This window comes from Xylocopa sonorina, unplaced genomic scaffold (genome assembly GCF_050948175.1).
Source record: "Xylocopa sonorina isolate GNS202 unplaced genomic scaffold, iyXylSono1_principal scaffold0014, whole genome shotgun sequence".
NCBI lineage: Eukaryota > Metazoa > Arthropoda > Insecta > Hymenoptera > Apidae > Xylocopa > Xylocopa sonorina.
In genome coordinates this window covers 3,059,730-3,076,913 of record NW_027490090.1, presented here as the reverse complement: position 1 = coordinate 3,076,913, position 17,184 = coordinate 3,059,730, and the positions used below count along the sequence as shown (strand labels likewise).

The window sequence follows — 17,184 nt, the reverse complement described above, 5'->3', positions numbered from 1 at the left end:
TTGGCGGTTTTTTGAACCAGTGACAGAGCAGCAGTTTTGCTTTGAAGATCAATGAGCGGTTTTTGGTTGATCAGAGGTTATTATCGTTGATCCTGAGGATTTTGGATCGAGCTGAAGAGGCGTTGCTGCAGTCGAGATGATCGACAGGACGTGCGCTGGGGTGCTTTTGGCGCTCTTTGGAGCTGCTTTCGCATTGCGTGAGTTTTTTTGGTTTTTGTTTGAGTTTGGTTGGGGTATTTTGCGATTTGACTTACATAATATTAGGTTTTGGTACTGTTGTTTGAGTTTTTGAGTTCTGGTTTGAGTTTGGTTGGGGTATTTTGGGATTTGGCTTGTATAAATAGGTTTTGGTACTGGTTTTTGAGTTTTTTGGGTTCTGATTTGAGTTTGGTTGGGGTATTTTGGGATTTGGGTTGTATAATTAGGTTTTGCTACTGGTTTTTGAGGTTAATGAAGTTGAGATATTTTCAGAGTTCAATTTAGAATTAGAATTCTTCTTTTCTTTCTTTTTTAAGTGAAATTTGAGGATTTTTGGAGGTAAATTTCGCGAATTAACCACAGTCCATTGCCACACCCCCACATCCTCATCTTCGTCTCATAATATCGAGAACACGTTGTCCTCTAAGGTTATATTACGCCATCAACAACTGGAGCAACGATCCGTACAAGGCCTCCGCCATTAAACCTGCTCGCGACACGTGCAGAAATTAACGAATTCCATGGTTAGGTGGTGCATTCGAGAGGGTGTTAAGTGTAGAATAATTCTCGCCCAAAATTCAAGCTTAAAAAAGACATTTTCATTCATGAATGTTTAAAAAACAAAATGTCTGACGCTCTAATTCATCAAATTTGCTCGAAAGGCATAAAGTTACTAAAAATTGGACAATTCTTTATTAATTTAGTAATCTTCTAGTTTCTAAGCTCGTATTAATCATTTTCAAGATGGAGTACGCGTAAAAATTCGACAATTATTTATTAATTTAACAATCTTCTTGTTTCTAAGCTCGTATTAATTATTTTCAAAATGAAGTACGCGTTTAAAAGGCAAATATGGACTAATTGAATAATAAAATCGCAGAAATAATTACTTTGTTAAATTTAGAACAATTTTCACGCGAAATTTGAAATTAAAGAAGACATTTTCATTCATGAATGTTTAAGAACAAAATGTCTGACGCTCCAATTCATCAAATTTGCTCAAACTTAAAGTTACTTAGCATAAAGTTACTAAAAATTCGAAAATTATTTATTAGTTTAGCAATCTTTTAGTTTCTAATCTCGTTTTAATTATTTTCAAGATGGAGTACGCGTAAAAATTCGAAAATTACTTATTGGTTTAGCAATCTTTTAGTTTCTAAGCTTGCGTTGGTCATTTTCAAGATGGAGTACGCGTAAAAAAAGAAGAATGCAGTTCAATTGAATAATAACGTCGCAGAGATAATTATTAAGACATCCTTTTAGCAGTTCTCGCGCGAAATTCAAACTTAAAAAAGACATTTTCATTCATGAATGCTTACAAACAAAATGACTGACGCTTTAATTTATTAAATTAGCTGAAAATTTATTTAAGTAGCTGAAAAAGCATAAAGTGACTAAAAATTCGAGAATTATTTATTAGTTTATCAATATTTTAATCTCTAAGCTCGTTTTAATTACTTTCAAGATGGAGTACGCGTAAAAAAAGAAGAATACGGTTTAATTGAATAATAAAGTCGCATAAATAATTGTTGAGACATCCTTTACTCGGTTCTCGCGGTTGTTGTCGAGCTGCAAGGCTGTGCGGCTATGTAAACGACTATTATAGAAATGGAGAACGTGAAGGATGATGTCAACCTTGCGTTCGATGTACGCAACAGACGCGGATCTCGAGGAGTTACTAATTTTTGGCTTTTAAGTTTCTTATCCTCTCACGGCCACGGAAAATCACTGCTTCGTTCCGTTCGTTCTCGACTGTCAATCGTTTCCAGTCTTCCCATTCATAACATTCGAATATTAGCAAAATTCAAATTCAAGTTTTTTAATTTTAATATTTTTATGCGATTAAATTATTTAATTACCCTAAAATAACCTCAAATTTTTATAAATTTCTTCAAAATACTCAAAAAGCAAGAGAACTGAGTGTTATTAATTATTAACGTTATTGGTTAATTTATTGGACTAACAAAACCTCAAACTTTCAATTAAAAATATTAATAATTGGTAATGCTTTGAATTTTAGGCGATTAAATAATTTAATTGCCCCAAAATTTCCCTTAAATATTTTTTTTAATTGCCAAAATCTCAAACTTTCAATTAAAAATATTAATAATTGGTAATGCTTTGAATTTTATGCAATTAAATAATTTAATTACCCTAAAATAACCTTCAATTTTCAACTTAAAATATTACTAATTAACAATATTTTGAATTTTACGCAAAAAAAATAATTTAATTGTTCAAAAAACCCAAAATTTGACTTCAGAATGCCCAAAACAAACAACATCGCCAGGAAGAGAAGTAGTCTGCTACACTTCCGCCAGTGACATCGACCAACTGACGGAAGCCATCTGCAAATGCACCACGTTGGTCCACCAAGGCCACGACGCGCGAAACGTCTCCACTTCCGGTAAGTCCAACACGCGTAATTCCTTCTAATTGCCAAACAATCGCATGCAAACGCAATAACTGATTTTAATTTCAACGCGAGACGACGATCGTTCGAAGCAAAGATCCTTTTTGATTCGCGACAATCGCCAGGCGATTACGCTCGTCCTTGAATCGCTGAAAATAATAATGTCACATCTGGGAAAACTCGCGAACAGGTTTCTTGGAAGTCGATTTTTCTTCGCATCGATCGTGCTGAGTCGTTTTGTTAATAAATAAAAATCGTAGAATCGTTAGAGTGGCGATTTCTCGAAGGATTTTGTATTATGAAAGCAGCAGGATTATGGTCGTTTGATGGTAGATGCGTGAATGAGTATTTATGAGTCATTTAAGGAGTTAATTTGTTGGTATTGCTGGTTTTGATTGAAGTTCCCGAGTTTTTTGAATTAACATTTATTTTTTGAGGGGTTTTTGGGAGTTTTTGTGAAACCAATAGTCGTGATTCAGTATTGGGTTTCTGTTTTTCGCAAAATATCGAATATTGTCCAATAATTTAGCAATTTTTTACTTTATAAACATTATCAACATTCGTGCTCGACTATTGGTGTCCAATTTTTCCCAAAATTTTGAATATTTCCTCGTAATTTAGTAACTTTTTAGTATATGAAAATGACCAACATTCCTGCTCCACTATTGGGTTTCTGTTTTTTCAAAAAATACTGAATATTGCCTGACAATTTAGCAATTTTTTAGTATAGAAATAATAACAACACACATTCACCACTGTTGGTGTCAAATTTTTCAAAAAATATTAAATATTACGTCACAATTGACAAGATTACATATTTGTGGTGGCACGAATGCAACATCCTTGCACTTGGCCAAGGCGCAGCAACATCAAACCACAGGGGACGTCTACTTTTACAGCCTCGAGGCACTGATTCTCAGTTTCCGTCATCGAACTTCTGACTATGCATTATTTATGAGGATTACGCCTCGAATCTGAACATCCACGACTCTAAATCACTCGCAGAAAATATATTTCCTGCATCCTTTAATTAGCAATCGTGCAATTTATAGAACCAACAGCACTGTGTCACTGTTGTGCCTTTTTCAGTAGACAAACACACGTTGTAAATCGTATTTATCTTAATTATTGCTGTATTAATAATCAAAAATGCAGTTCATGGATTTTTTTAACCAAAATGGCCTTTAAAAGTCCCAAATTGCAAAGTTAAATTTTCTTAATTAATTAAAAATGATAGACCATAAATTTCTTGAACCAAAATGGCCTTCAAAAGTCCCAAATTAGAAGGTTAAATTTTCTTAATTAATTAAAAATGAAGACCACAGATTACTCAAACCAAAATAGCCTTCAAAACTGCCAAATTTGAAGCTTCAAACTTAAGAAAAAGTATTTATTTTCTAAATTAATTAAAAATAAAGTCGACGGATTTCTTAAGTCCAAGATGGCCTTCGAAACAGTCAGATTAGAAGGTTAAAAACGAAGAAAGTATTCTCGAATCGTGACATAACCTTCGTAAGACACAATGCTCGACCACAGAAACAATTATTTAAAGATGGCTGCCCTAATCTGCGATCAGTTCGCACGTGCGTATCAAAGAAACCGCACAAGATGGATTACATTGCGTAATCTCAGTGTGTTTACTGCTTAACGAGAGGTTACATTGTCTTTTTAAAACGCACGCTTGCCAGATGGCGGTAATTGAAATTTTTAATTAAATTTCTCGAGTTAAATGGCTTGGTTGGTCGTCAACCAACTGTGATGGTCTTCTGTGGACTTAGAAAACCTTGGAACTTTGCCATAAAATGGTGTGCAAGTGTCCGTATAAAATCGTAGTTATTCTGCAATGCATTATTCTTGCACACATTTTATATTTAGTGTTTCATTTTTGTTAATTAAAATTTTTTAAGTATTTTTTTAACCCCTTTAGTTGGCTTTTATGATCAAAAAGAGGACATTGTGGTTACTTATTGTAAATTTATACAGTTGTAAATTAATTTTGGACACCCATTATATCCATATTTGTCCCTGCATTATTTTTGCACACATTTTGTATTTAATATTTTCTTAATAAAAATTTTTTGAGCATTTTTTTAAACCCAATTAGTCGCCTTTTACAGCAAAAAGAGGATACTGTGCTATTTATTGTAAATTTATGCAGTTGTAAATTTGTTTTTGACACCCTTTATATCTATTTTTGTCCTTGCATTATTCTTGCACACATTTTGCATTGAATATTTTCTTAATAAAAATTTTTTAAGCACTTTCTTAAACCCAATTAGTCATTTTTGGCAAAACGTTTGGATTTTAATGAATTTTTTTCTTTTTTCGAAGTCAGACCTGTCAGACCACCCGTTATATCACTGAAAAAAAGTGTCTGGCTGTATCAGTTCCCATAAATCTGGTCAGCGTTCCCCAAACGTCGAAGTGGCGCCAAATCTGATCGATTGCGCAACGCACGAAAGGCGAAGGAGACGAAAAAAAAGAGCGGGAATTTCGAAATTCCGGGGAAATCGATTCGTCACGCGTGTAATTCGATCGCGAGATGAAGAAAAATCGAGAGAGAGAGAGAGTGAGTGAGTGAGAGAGAGAGAGAGAGAGAGAGAGAGAGAGAGAGAGAGAGAGAGAGAGAGAGAGAGAGAGAGAGAGAGACGCGTTTCTGACATAATCGCGCGAAAACGAGCTCGTATCTCGCCATGAATGGTCTCAGCTCGAAGACCAGATCTGCAAAGGCAAAAACGTATCTCTGATAACGAACGAGTCACTGCGTTAATAAAAATCGAATGGCAAGGACGAGTCGAAAATGAGTTCAATGTCACGTGCGAATATTTAGTGACAGCTATTTTCTATTTTTAGAAAGTAGCTCCTTCGATTTTAGTTTTAAATTGCAGTTACTTTCCTCGAAGCCACTATTGGGTTTTTTGTTTTCCACTTTATGTAACGAAATTTGAAGTTAAAAATAAAAGTTACACCGATTTTCTAAAAAACGAAAGGGGAGAATTTAGTGACATCCATTTTCAATTTTTCAAAAATAGTTTCTTCGATTTTATCCTTAAATTGCTGTTTTTCTGCTCGAAGCCACCACTATTGGGTTTGTCGTTTTCCATTTTAAGTAACGAAATTTGGACTTAAAAATGAGATTGAAAGGCCAGACTGGTTTTTAAAAAAAACGAGAAAGAAATGTTTGCATCAGTTACGAGAAATATCACGTGCCAGTCCCAAATTCGTACATGGGTGTGGCTAATGAAACGCGAGGACAGTGGCGTTGAAAGTGGTTCTTATAGACGATCAAGATGTAACAAATATCACTTTCCCTCATACTCGACTGAATCTCGTTTCGAATCTCACCATTCACTTTTTTCTGCAACAATCCACGCCACAATCTTTTTCCAAATTTCTCAAACCAGCAAAAAAAAAAAAAGAACTTTACAAACAAACTCAAATTTAAATACCTTTTTTACTTTAAAATCGACTCACGAAAAAAGTTCTGTAAATTTGAAAATAGTTGACCAATAAATTTTTCAAATATTTCAAATTGCAGTAATTAAGAAGAATATTTAAAAATAATTCAATAATTGCTGAAAATAAATTTTCTAAAAATAAGAAACTAATAAAAAAAAAATAATTTCTCTAACTTTTGCTCGTTTTCAGAATTCAGGGACTTTCAGAAATCACTGAAGGAGCTAAATCCACCCCTGCAATTCGTGATTTCCATCGACGACCCTGAGAAGACGCTGAGGACTTCCGGTGGAGTCCGCCAGGAGTTCACAGCACGTTTGATGGGCGTTTTAAGCGAGGCAATTCCACTTTTTTCCATCACAATTGCACAAAAACCTTCCAAAAACCTTCTTCTAACATTTTTTGAACATTTATAGGTCGATGGAGTCGAATTAAACGTGACTGCAGGCTCCAAGGAACGTTTACTGCACTTTGTGAAAGGTTTGAGGGACGAACTGCTGAGGAAATCGTACGAGAAGAGGATTTTCTTGGTCCTGCCAACGAAATCAGAGGATCTGGCGAAGCAATTCGATCTGAAGGAGCTGTCCAAGTAAGATTCCTTCATTTTTGCTTAATAAAACCACCAATTGTACTCAGTGTCCAAGAAAATTGCAAACCCAAAAGCAGTTTTCGACTAAAGAGCCCAGCAAAAGTCCAAAAACAGCCACAAAAGTGTAAGAATGCTGCTAAGAACAAGCAAACAGCGCCATTGCAACTAACGAGCAGCTCGCAAGTCCATAGATGGACTAATAATCGCAGTATTTAAACTTTGACCAGCTGCAGCAGCCATTTGTGGCGCGCAAAACCCAACGCAGACTCCAGACAGACGCGTTAAAAGCTGCCATGAATTATTGACTGACGCTGAGAGTGAAAACTAGCCATGTTTAGCTCGTCTGAGTAACCTTGTGCCAATTGCGAGACGCTAAACACGCGTGCAATGCAATTGCTGCACGATTTTCTCTTTCTTGTTGCTCTTTCGTTGAATATGGATGAGCAGTCGACTGCAAAACGCCAATAAACAAAGAGTACGAACGATATTTGCGATATTGCGACGCTGTAGCTTCGAAAACCTTAGCGTGCGTCGGTAAAATAGGTCACGTCTCGATAAATCCTGCTTACAGCTGCTACTGCCTTGGTTTTCGGTTTTTAGTGGCAAAAGTGTACTAATTCGAGTGTTTTTTGAGCAGATATGTGGATTTATTCGCCATACCAACCCACTATTTGGTCGAGGACGAAGAAACTCATCGAACTTTCCATCCATCGCGACTTATGGGCCTCTTCGACATGTTCAACGCGGACAGTTTGATCGATTTGATCAGCGGATTGGGTGCACCTAAGAGAAAGATACTTATGTCGCTGCCAGCCAGTGCTTTCAGGTTCTCATTGGTCGATCAGGATGACAATGCACCTGCTGCACCCACTGTGGATGCTCTGCCAATCAGCATCGACCAGAAACAGGTATAAATGTAAATGTGCAAATGCTGAGCAATTGTGCGTTAATTGATCTCGTTTCAGCTGTGCGATTTGATGAATAAGGAAGGATGGACTGTGGAGAGGGACGAGGACCTCACTGCTCCTTACGCTTTCAAGGACAATATGTGGATTGCCTTCGAGGATAAAATATCTGTCGCGATAAAGGTAAAAATGACTGTCACTTAAGTTGCATTTTGCCTTTTGTGATGTAAAATTGGTTTTTTCAATCATTTTCTAGGGAAAATACGCGCTGATTCGAGATTTACCAGGATTGGCAGTCCATGAAGTGGAAAATGACTCGAAAACGGATTGCAATAAACCACTGACGCATGAAATTCATCGATCGTTCTCGAGTTTGAAGAGGAAATCGAGAGCTGCAGTTTTGAACGCTTTGGAAGACGAATTGCATGTAAATAAAAATGATTTTGGTGACGAATGTGTTTCAATTCACTGTAGAGTTAGCGTCTGTCGATAAGACAGGCTCTCCATTTTATCTACCTGCGTATGATCTACTCTTAGAATTCAAATTGTGCTCCACCTTTTGGACAAGCTTTGAGCCACAGAATTCGCGTCGATTGATGGCAATTGCTGTCCAAAATTTCGAAAAACCAGTGCTTAGAGCTACAGACTGATCTCACATTTCAGCAAACCCAATTGGAGTACCCGACGAAGGTAAAATCGTCGAACTTTCGAGTTGTGCGCGTGGTGGACACGGAAGGGCACATTCGAGCGGTTCGAGAGAACACTCAAATCGAGTTCACCTGCTCCAGACAAGGCTACTTCGTGCATCCAAAGAGTTGCAACAGGTAAATTCAACTAATTTCTGCTTATTGTCACTTTACAACAAAAACTGCCTGCTCTTGCACAGATTCTATCGATGCGTGAAGTTCAACCAGGAAGTAGAGGACTACTCCGTGTTCGAGTTCGATTGTCCAGCAGGTCTGTCCTTCGACGAGCGCACAGAGGTGTGCGTGTGGCCAGGATCCATGCCAGAAGGCTCTCCATGTCCTGGCAGCAGTGAAATTGCACCTGTTGCTCGAGTGAGGTTCGAGTGCCCCTCCAAGCCAGGCTACTATGCGGACCCCCAAAACCCTCGTTGGTTCTTCGCTTGCATCGATCTTGGTCTGTATTCCCCTTCAAACGAACCATTTACCCCCTAAAAACGTCAATTTAACCCAAAAAATGCAATAACAGGTGTGCCAGAGCTGATGGCGTACGAGTTTCGCTGCCCATTTGGTCTGATCTTCGACGAGCAGAAGCTAATTTGCGAGTGGCCCTGGCTGGTGGTTGGTTACTCTGGTTACACCAGTTCAGGGTACGCCACTGGGTCCACTGTGGGCACTGGTGGCTACTACACTGGAGCACTGCCTCATGGATACTCTGGCACTGCTGGAAAAGGGTATTTGGGGTCCACAATTGGCGCAGGATACTCTGGCACTGCTGGAAAAGGGTATTTGGGGTCCACAATTGGCGCAGGATACTCTGGCACTGCCGGAAAAGGGTATTTGGGGTCCACAATTGGCGCAGGACACTCTGGACCAGCTGGAGTTGGGTATGGAGCTGCTCAAGGGTCCACTGGATACACTCAGACGAGTGCTGGAGGCTATGGATCGTCTTCTTACAGTGGAAGTGGTGCTTCTGGCGCCACTGTAGCTGGTGGACACCTTGGTTCTGGTTCTGCAACAGTTGGTGGAGGATATTCTGGTGTCCAAGGAGCTACTGGACACTTTGGAGGAGGTGTTGGTGGGGGTCAGGTGTCTGGTGGATACTCTGGAACAACTGCAAGTGGATATTCTGGAGCTGATCGTGGTGGCCAAGTTGGGTACTCAGGAACGACAATAAGTGCTTATCCAGGAAGTGGATTGACAGTAGACCATGGAATATCCTTCGACCAAGGAACTAAAACAACCAGCAGTGGATATTCTGGGTCAGTAACGTCTCAAACAGGAGCTGGACGTGGTTACTCGCAAGCAGGTGCAGGAATCCACGGTGGATCCACTGCAAAAGCTGCAGCACCAGGTTACACAAGCTCTGGTGGCTCAGTTTACACTGGAGCAATTGATTATGGGTCAACAAGTGGAGTCTACACAGGATCCAAAGGTAAAGAATATTCAGGAGCAGGTCAAACATCCACTGGATATGCAGGAACAGGAACAGGAGCGACTGGAACCTACAGAGTGACCAGTGCAACAGGCTACAAAGCCACAGATCACGGCTATTCTGGACAAGAAGTTACTGGATTCGATTCTGGGTCGAAGTACTCTGGTTCTACTGGTGCAGGATACTCAGAAACAGCTGGTGGCGCTTATGGAACGCTTCCTGGGGGATATACAGGCGCTGGTGGTGCTCGTGGAGGATCTACTGTTGGTGGATACACTGGAACAAGTGGTTTTCACGCAGGATCCACTGTTGGAGGATACACAGGGACCAGTGGAGCCCACGTAGGACCAATTACAGGAGGATACACAGGAGAAACAAGTGGTGCTCACGTAGGATCCACTGTTGGAGCATTTACAGGAAGCAGTGGTGCCCACATAGGGTCTACTATTGAAGGATACACAGGAGCAGGTGGTTCTCACGCAGGATCTACTGCTGGAGGATACACAGGAATCACTGGCACCCACGTAGGACCAATTGCAGGAGGATACACAGGAGAAACAAGTGGTGCACACGTAGGATCAACTATTGGAGGATTTACAGGAAGCAGTGGTGTCCATACAGGTTCCACTGCAGGAGGATACACTATTGGAGGATACACAGGACCAACTGGTACCCACATAGGATCCTCTGCAGGATCACATGGTGCTCAAACAGGCTCTACAGCAGGAGGATACACAGGAATCACTGGCACCCACGTAGGATCCACAATTGGAGGATACAAAGCTACAAGTGGTGTCCAAACAGGATCCTCTGCAGGATCAGATGGTGCTCAAGCAGGATCCACTGCTGGAGGATACACAGGACCCAGTGGTGTCCACATAAAAGGATACGCAGATGAAACAAGTGGTGCTCAAGCAGGATCTACTGTTGGAGGCTACACAAGACCCAGTGGTGTTCACATAAAAGGATACACAGATGAAACAAGTGGTGCTCAAGCAGGATCTACTGTTGGAGGATACACAGGAACCATTGGTGCCCACGTAGGACCAATTTCAGGAGGATATTCAGGACCTGGAACAATTTACACTGTCCCAACTGGAACAAGCTTTGCAGGATCCACAACAGGAGCAGCAGGAGGCCACACAATACCCACAGGAGTGCAGTACACAGGCTCTGTAGGATCTGGAGGATACACACGAGGATCTACCATAGAATCAGGAGTCAAAACAGCCTATCCTGGCCTCTCTGTTACTCAATACCCAGGATCAAGCACACCAAGAGCTCCTATTATAGTAACAACTGGTTACGGCTATCCAGAGCAACCAGAAAGCAGTGCACCTGGTATTGGAGCTGAAACAGGATCCCTGCTACCTGGGCAAACAGTTAAATTAGGTATTCAGCCAACGCAGACACCGATTTATGCCTCTTCCGGCACAATTGGGACTGGTTTGGACACTGCTACAGTCACTGGCACACATGGACAACCTTGTAAGTTCATTTGCAATATCATTTAACGTTCATTCTGCATTTAGTTGACTTTTTTCTTCTCTTTAGTCGGTCCAATTATCGTGGAGAAGCCTAAACAACCACTTTGCATCGCCAATTGCTATGGAAGCTCTCCTGGATTGAACGCAACAGGCTACACAGGCTCTCCAGGACTTTCTTCGCTCCCCAAAAGCCCAATACCTACTGGCTATGGAGTCAGAAGAAGACCAGGGATCGTCACAGTCCAGGATATACAAGGAGGCTCAACTCCAGGGACTCTGCTTACTTATGGAGGCACTTCAGGCACTGTAATCGCTGGTTCCACTGGCCAAGCAAGCATAACAACAGGAAGTGGCCATCCAGGATACGTCAAGACTGGTGCAGGCACGCCTGGTTACGTCATAAGTGGCTCAGCCAGTCCTGGAACGACAATTTATGGAACATCTGCTCCTGGAGTCACAGTAACTGGACCACCAATAACTGGAACTGTAATAAAAGGACAAAGCAGTCCAGGATTCGTCTTGCCAGGCCAAACAGCGCCTGCAGTAACAATTGATCAAGGAACAGGGTACCAAACTGGAGGCACAGGTCCAGGATCTGCCTATGGAACCAAGATTGGGACAGTTCCACCACCTTATGGCACCAGTTACGAGACTAACGAGTACCACGACAATGGAGGACGCGGTACAATCAAGTTCAACAATGGAGGCGTCACTACGAAGTACACTGAGAACGATATCCCAGATTACAGACCCACAGGAGGCACTGTTCTTCCTGGAAGCTTTGTCAGTGGGTCTTCGACTCCCAGTGGGTTCACTAAAACAGGTTTCACTGGAAAACCACGTCCAACAGTGAGTTCTGACAAGATTGGAGCAAAAGCATTCGAAGGCAATGTTGTTGGGTACACCAAATCGTCTACTGAAGTCAGCGATGGTGCATATTCAGTGACTCCTTCGTACGAATCAGGTGTCTCAGGTCCTACGAAGTCCACTGGGTACTCGTACGTCACTCCCAGCATTCCTTTCGAGACTGCAGTGACCACAGAGTCTCCAATTGGTCTAACCAGACCCTTCCTGACTGTAGAAGTGCACAATACCCCAGGAATCAGCGATTTCGCGTCGATTACTGGCGATACAGGCGTTTACAAAACGTCTGCTGGCTTCAGTGGTGCTCCAACTGGGGCACCAGGGGTGTACAGTACTATTGCAGGCTCGGAAACTGACTTTGGGGCACCCAAAAGTCCATTTACAGTCTCTACAGGCATTGCTACTGGCTCTGTTGGGTCTTCAACGCCAGCAACCTTCACTCAGAGCAAATATGGCACTCAAACTGAGTCCCAATTCGACTTTGGAGGACCCAAAAGACCATTTACAGTCTCTACAGGCATTGCTACTGGCTCTGTTGGCTCTTCAACGCCAGCAACCTTCACTCAAAGCAAATATGGCAGTCAAACTGAGTCCCAGTTCGACTTTGGGACCAGAACTTCTCAGCAACGTGGCTACACAGGGACGTACCAAGCACCATCGACCACTCCACAAGTAAGATTCTTCATTAACCACCCTATTTAAGCTCTTCTGTAATTACTGTGCTGCTTTTCAGTACTATTACGAGTCCCCAACAGCATCTTCTGGACTTCCATCGAAGACTGCATTTGCACACGTGACTTCTGGAGCTTCTGAGGTAAGTTTACACAACTCTGAAGGTTATTAAGTCTTGAAAATAGAGTAAACAAACACAATTACTTATTTTGTAGCCTCAATATCTACCTGGTGGTCGAACATATCAATCGACAGTAATTCCAAGTGGATTTTCAAGACCCTACAGCACAGAATCGACCACAATTGGTGCTGGTGGATCTCCAACGAACGTGGAGATCCCTCGAGAAGAAGTTGGCAAGCTCGTAACGAACTACAACAGAGGCAGCACTAAATACGTGCCAAACCAGTACGACATTTACTCGACAGGAGCAGATTACTCGAGAACGCAGTCCTCTTCACTGCGTCCAGGTTACATTTCGACGACTCCAGCCTCTGCTGGCAGGATTCCATCGTCTGCAGCAGTGACAACCTACTCAGGAACCTTCTCAAGGCCTTCTTCGAGCGTTACGTATCAAAGCACTGGCAAAAGCACAGCTGTGGGCAAAGGCAAAGTGATCGTCAAGTGGAGTGACCTGCATCCACTGTTGCTTGGCAAATTGGGGGCAGAATGCACCTGCAGAGGAGACCCGTTCGCCAATCTCAGAGGCCCTGGGTCCAAACTGATCAACTCCTCGAAGGGTAAAGTCGATTTGGCGAGCTACGACGAGTCAGACATCTACGTGGACCTAGAAAAAGACGATTCTTCAGAAAATGACGAGTTTGTGACCAACCAGGACTCCTCTTCTGTGGGACCAGTGAAGATCTGGAACGAAGAGTTGAGTGCACTCAATTACCAGGTCGAAGAGAAACCGTCGAACACTTATTTGCCCAGTTCTACTGTCTCTACGAGTTACAGAGCAGGGAAAAGTCTGAGGAACGTTGAATCTTCGACTGCTGCTGCTGTTTTGAGGGATGAAAGCTTCTCTGTAAATCGTTCTGAGGATGATTTCGAGGAAACCATCGATGGAGCCACGAATTGCGCCAGACCTGGCTTGTTCAGACATCCTAACTTCTGTAATAAGTTCTATGGCTGCCATTGGGACGAGCAGAAGAAGAAATTCTCGTTGCATGTGTTCAGTTGTCCTGTGCATCTCACTTTCGACAATGGCGCCAGTGCGTGCAACTGGCCCAGCATGGGTCCTGCCTGCCAAGACAACAATTTGTTGGTTTAGGTGGCGTTTGAAAGTCGACGAGACATTGGTTGGCCTCGAGAAGCGTAAATGCAATGTGGAGAAGCAGTTTGGAGGTCTAATTACTAAGATTTCTGGACTTTCCGTAAGGTTTTGCGATCCCAATATGAATGTTTCTGTTGGGTTTGGGCAATTGCACGTTGTGGTGACTTCTGTTTGCACAGAATTGCAAATATTTGTGAGAAATAGCTTAATGTCACTTTATTCAAAGATTGAATGGTAGTTTTGGCAAAGTTATAAGATAGGGCTAATGAAAAAAAATTAAAATTTGGAAAGTTGAAGCTTGCAAAGTTAAAACTTGCAAAGTTAGAGTTTGCTAACGTTAAAGTTGCAGTGATAAAATTTGCAAAGTTAAAATTTGAGAAACTAAATCTTGCAAACATAAAATTTACTAATTTGAATCCTCAAAATTAACAACTTCTGTCCAAAAATAAAAAAACAAAGCAATTTCAATGACTTGGGATCGCAAGAAATGAGACAAGTCTAATTATAACACGATAACAGTTAACCCAGGGACTTAAATCGCATACCAGAGAGCCACGTGGCCCAAGAACAGCCACACACCTACCTGGTGTCAAAGAAAAAACATCCAAGGCGATCGAGGTTCGCTCTATCTCGAGTGAAAGTGAAAAACCGTGCTCGTCGACCCAGCTGGCGAGAGAAAAGCACTTTTTACGCTTGATTCTCGCACGAATCATTGTAAATAACCCCTTTGCTCTTCGAAACAAGGACAATTTATCCTAAAAACCTAAAAAAAAACTATCATTTTAACTATTAACTACGTCTTTATTGGTCTAAATCGACTCAGCGTCTATTTCTTGTGATTTTTACACTTAATTGGCTGTTTTTAATTTTGTAAATACTTCCAGAGAGATTTTTAACGACCGGACAGTTCGAAATTTCGCGCGCTTTCTGCCAATGGCGGGCAGTTAGCGTTTCTGTGTTCATCTCGTTCCTATCCCTCCCCTTAAATTACTCTCACGCTTCAAATCGACGCGATTATTATTTATTTTCAGCTTGTCGCGAATAGATTTTAAGGTTTACGTTAAAAATATGAAAATACTTGTCTACTTTTGCAGCATTCTGTAAGTCGAAGCTTCGATAATCGTGCCATTTTATCGTGGTTATCTAATGTAACGTTACGAATTTAGAATAAATATGATTATTGTACGAGAAATGAGCTTTTTTTTGTTACTTTCGAACCCAATTTGCTGAGTTGAAGTTTGTTAAGTTAGGGTTTGCAGAGTTAAAGCTTGTGAAACTGAAGTTTTCTAAGTTAAAGTTGCAACATTCAAATTTTCAAAATTAAAATTTGAAAAGTTAAAGCTTGCAAAATTAAAATTCGCAATGTTAAAGCTTGCAAAGTAAAAATTTGCAAAGTTAAAGCTAGCAAAGTTAAACTTTGCTAAGTTAAAGTTTCAATATTGAAATTTGCAAAGTTAAAGCTTGCAAAATTAAAATTTGAAAAGTTAAAGCTTGCAAAATTAAAATTTGCGGTGTTAAAGCTAGCAAAGTTAAAATTTCCAATGTTAGAGCTAGCAAAGTAAAAATTTGCAAAGTTGAATGTTGCAATATTAAAATTTGCAAAGTTGAACCTTGCAAAATTAAAATTTGCAACGTTAAAGCTTGCAAAGTTAAAATTTGCAAAGTTAAAGCTTGCAAAATTAAAATTTGCAACGTTAAAGCTTGCAAAGTTAAAATTTGCAAAATTAAAATTTGCAAAGTTGAACCTTGAAAAATTAAAATTTGCAACGTTAAAGCCTGCAAAGTTAAAATTCGAAAACTTAAAACTTCCAAGCCTAAACTAAAAATGATTAATCCCAAAAAGAAGCAAACCAAGGACAGAGACACGAAGAAAAGAGGAAACCACGAAGCAGCTTTTTACCAATTTGGAAAATTTCATTCAAACCTAGACTTTCACATTACTGACTGTACCATAATCATTCAATTATGAGTTCGTTCAAATTTTCATACTTTGCTTCAGGCCCTTTCTAGTTGCAATTCGAGGGTTGCGCAAAAATTTCTCTCGTGCATTGGCCCCAGAGAAAGAGCAGTTGCTCGACGAGATAGCATACTCTTCTCTCACGATACTTGTTCCGTCACGTAACATCAATTAATTAGCATAACCGGTGTATTTTGGTCAGCAGGAATAGAGAATAATACTATCATAATTATGTAAGTGGAACTGAGCAATAAATTTATTGCATTTGTGAAAGTTAAAGTCTGCAAAGCTAAAGCAAAAATTAGAACTTTTTAAATTATAGTTCACCAAGTTAAAGCAAAAATTCAGATTTTTTAAATCATAGTTTGTTAAGTGAAAACTTGATAAGTCAAAGTAAAAATAAAAATTTTGAAAATTATAGTGCAAAGTTAAAACCTTCAAAGTCAAAGCTTGCAAATTTAAAGCCTGTAAAGCTGAAGCTTGAAAAATAAAAATTTGCAACGTTAAAGCTTGAAAAGTTAAAATTTACAAAGTTAAAGTTTTCTGAGTTAAAATTTGCAATATTAAAATTTGCAATGTTAAAGTTTGCAAAATTAAGGTTTGCTGAGTTAAATTTGCAATATTAAAATTTGCAAAATTAAAACTAGCAAAGCTAAAATTTGCAAAGTTAAAGCTCGCAAAATTAAGGTTTGCAAAGTTAAAATTTGCAAATTTAATACTTGCAAAGTTAAAATTTCCAAAGTTAAAGCTAGAAACTTGAAGCTAGCAAAGTTAAAGCCAGAAAGTTAAAATTTACAAAATTAAAGTTGAAATATTAAAATTTGCAAAGTTAAAGCTAGCAAAGTTAAAATTAGTAAAGTTAAATTTTGCAAAGTTAAAGCCTCCAAAATTAAATTTTACAAACTCAAAGCTTGCAAAATTAGAAAATTAATTTTTTAAAAATTAAACTTTGACAACAAAAATTAAAAAAAATTGAAACTCTACACATCATTGATAAATTCAACTATCGACGACAGTTTCACAAAGCTAATAATAAATTAAAAAAAATACAAAATCCAGACTCCACCAGCAACTACCTGAGCATATCTCACTTCTGCAAAACGAATGCAAATGGACGAATAGTGGGGGCTGGCACTTGACACGAGAAAAGGAAAGGAACTTTGCCAAGCTGTTGGAAGTGGCTTCAAGACCAAGCAGTCTGCTCTTCAAGGTAATATAAAGGCGTACGTCGACTTCACCTGGTCGGACATA

At 39.9% G+C, this 17,184-nt stretch overlaps 1 protein-coding gene across 1 annotated transcript; it reads left to right on the top strand.

Moving 5' to 3' along the window:
• Window positions 1–1,806: 1,806 nt before the first annotated feature.
• On the top strand, window positions 1,807–13,973 carry LOC143431755 (uncharacterized). The gene is made up of 14 exons (XM_076908698.1): window positions 1,807–1,938; window positions 1,997–2,012; window positions 2,462–2,605; window positions 6,260–6,405; window positions 6,484–6,656; window positions 7,294–7,564; window positions 7,622–7,744; window positions 7,818–7,988; window positions 8,225–8,385; window positions 8,448–8,701; window positions 8,774–11,167; window positions 11,234–12,702; window positions 12,764–12,844; window positions 12,918–13,973. Exons 1-14 carry the CDS (start codon window positions 1,807–1,809, stop codon window positions 13,971–13,973), a joined length of 6,591 nt encoding a protein of 2,196 aa, XP_076764813.1.
• The last annotated feature ends 3,211 nt before the right edge of the window (window positions 13,974–17,184 follow it).

Excerpts from the sequence above, each read along its gene's own strand:
- LOC143431755 (XM_076908698.1), top strand. The coding sequence starts at position 1,807 with ATGGAGAACGTGAAGGATGATGTCAACCTTGCGTTCGATGTACGCAAC. Across the intron at positions 6,657-7,293 it reads GATCTGAAGGAGCTGTCCAA|ATATGTGGATTTATTCGCCA; the intron begins GTAAGATTCCTT and ends TTTTTTGAGCAG. Across the intron at positions 7,989-8,224 it reads CTTTGGAAGACGAATTGCAT|CAAACCCAATTGGAGTACCC; the intron begins GTAAATAAAAAT and ends CTCACATTTCAG.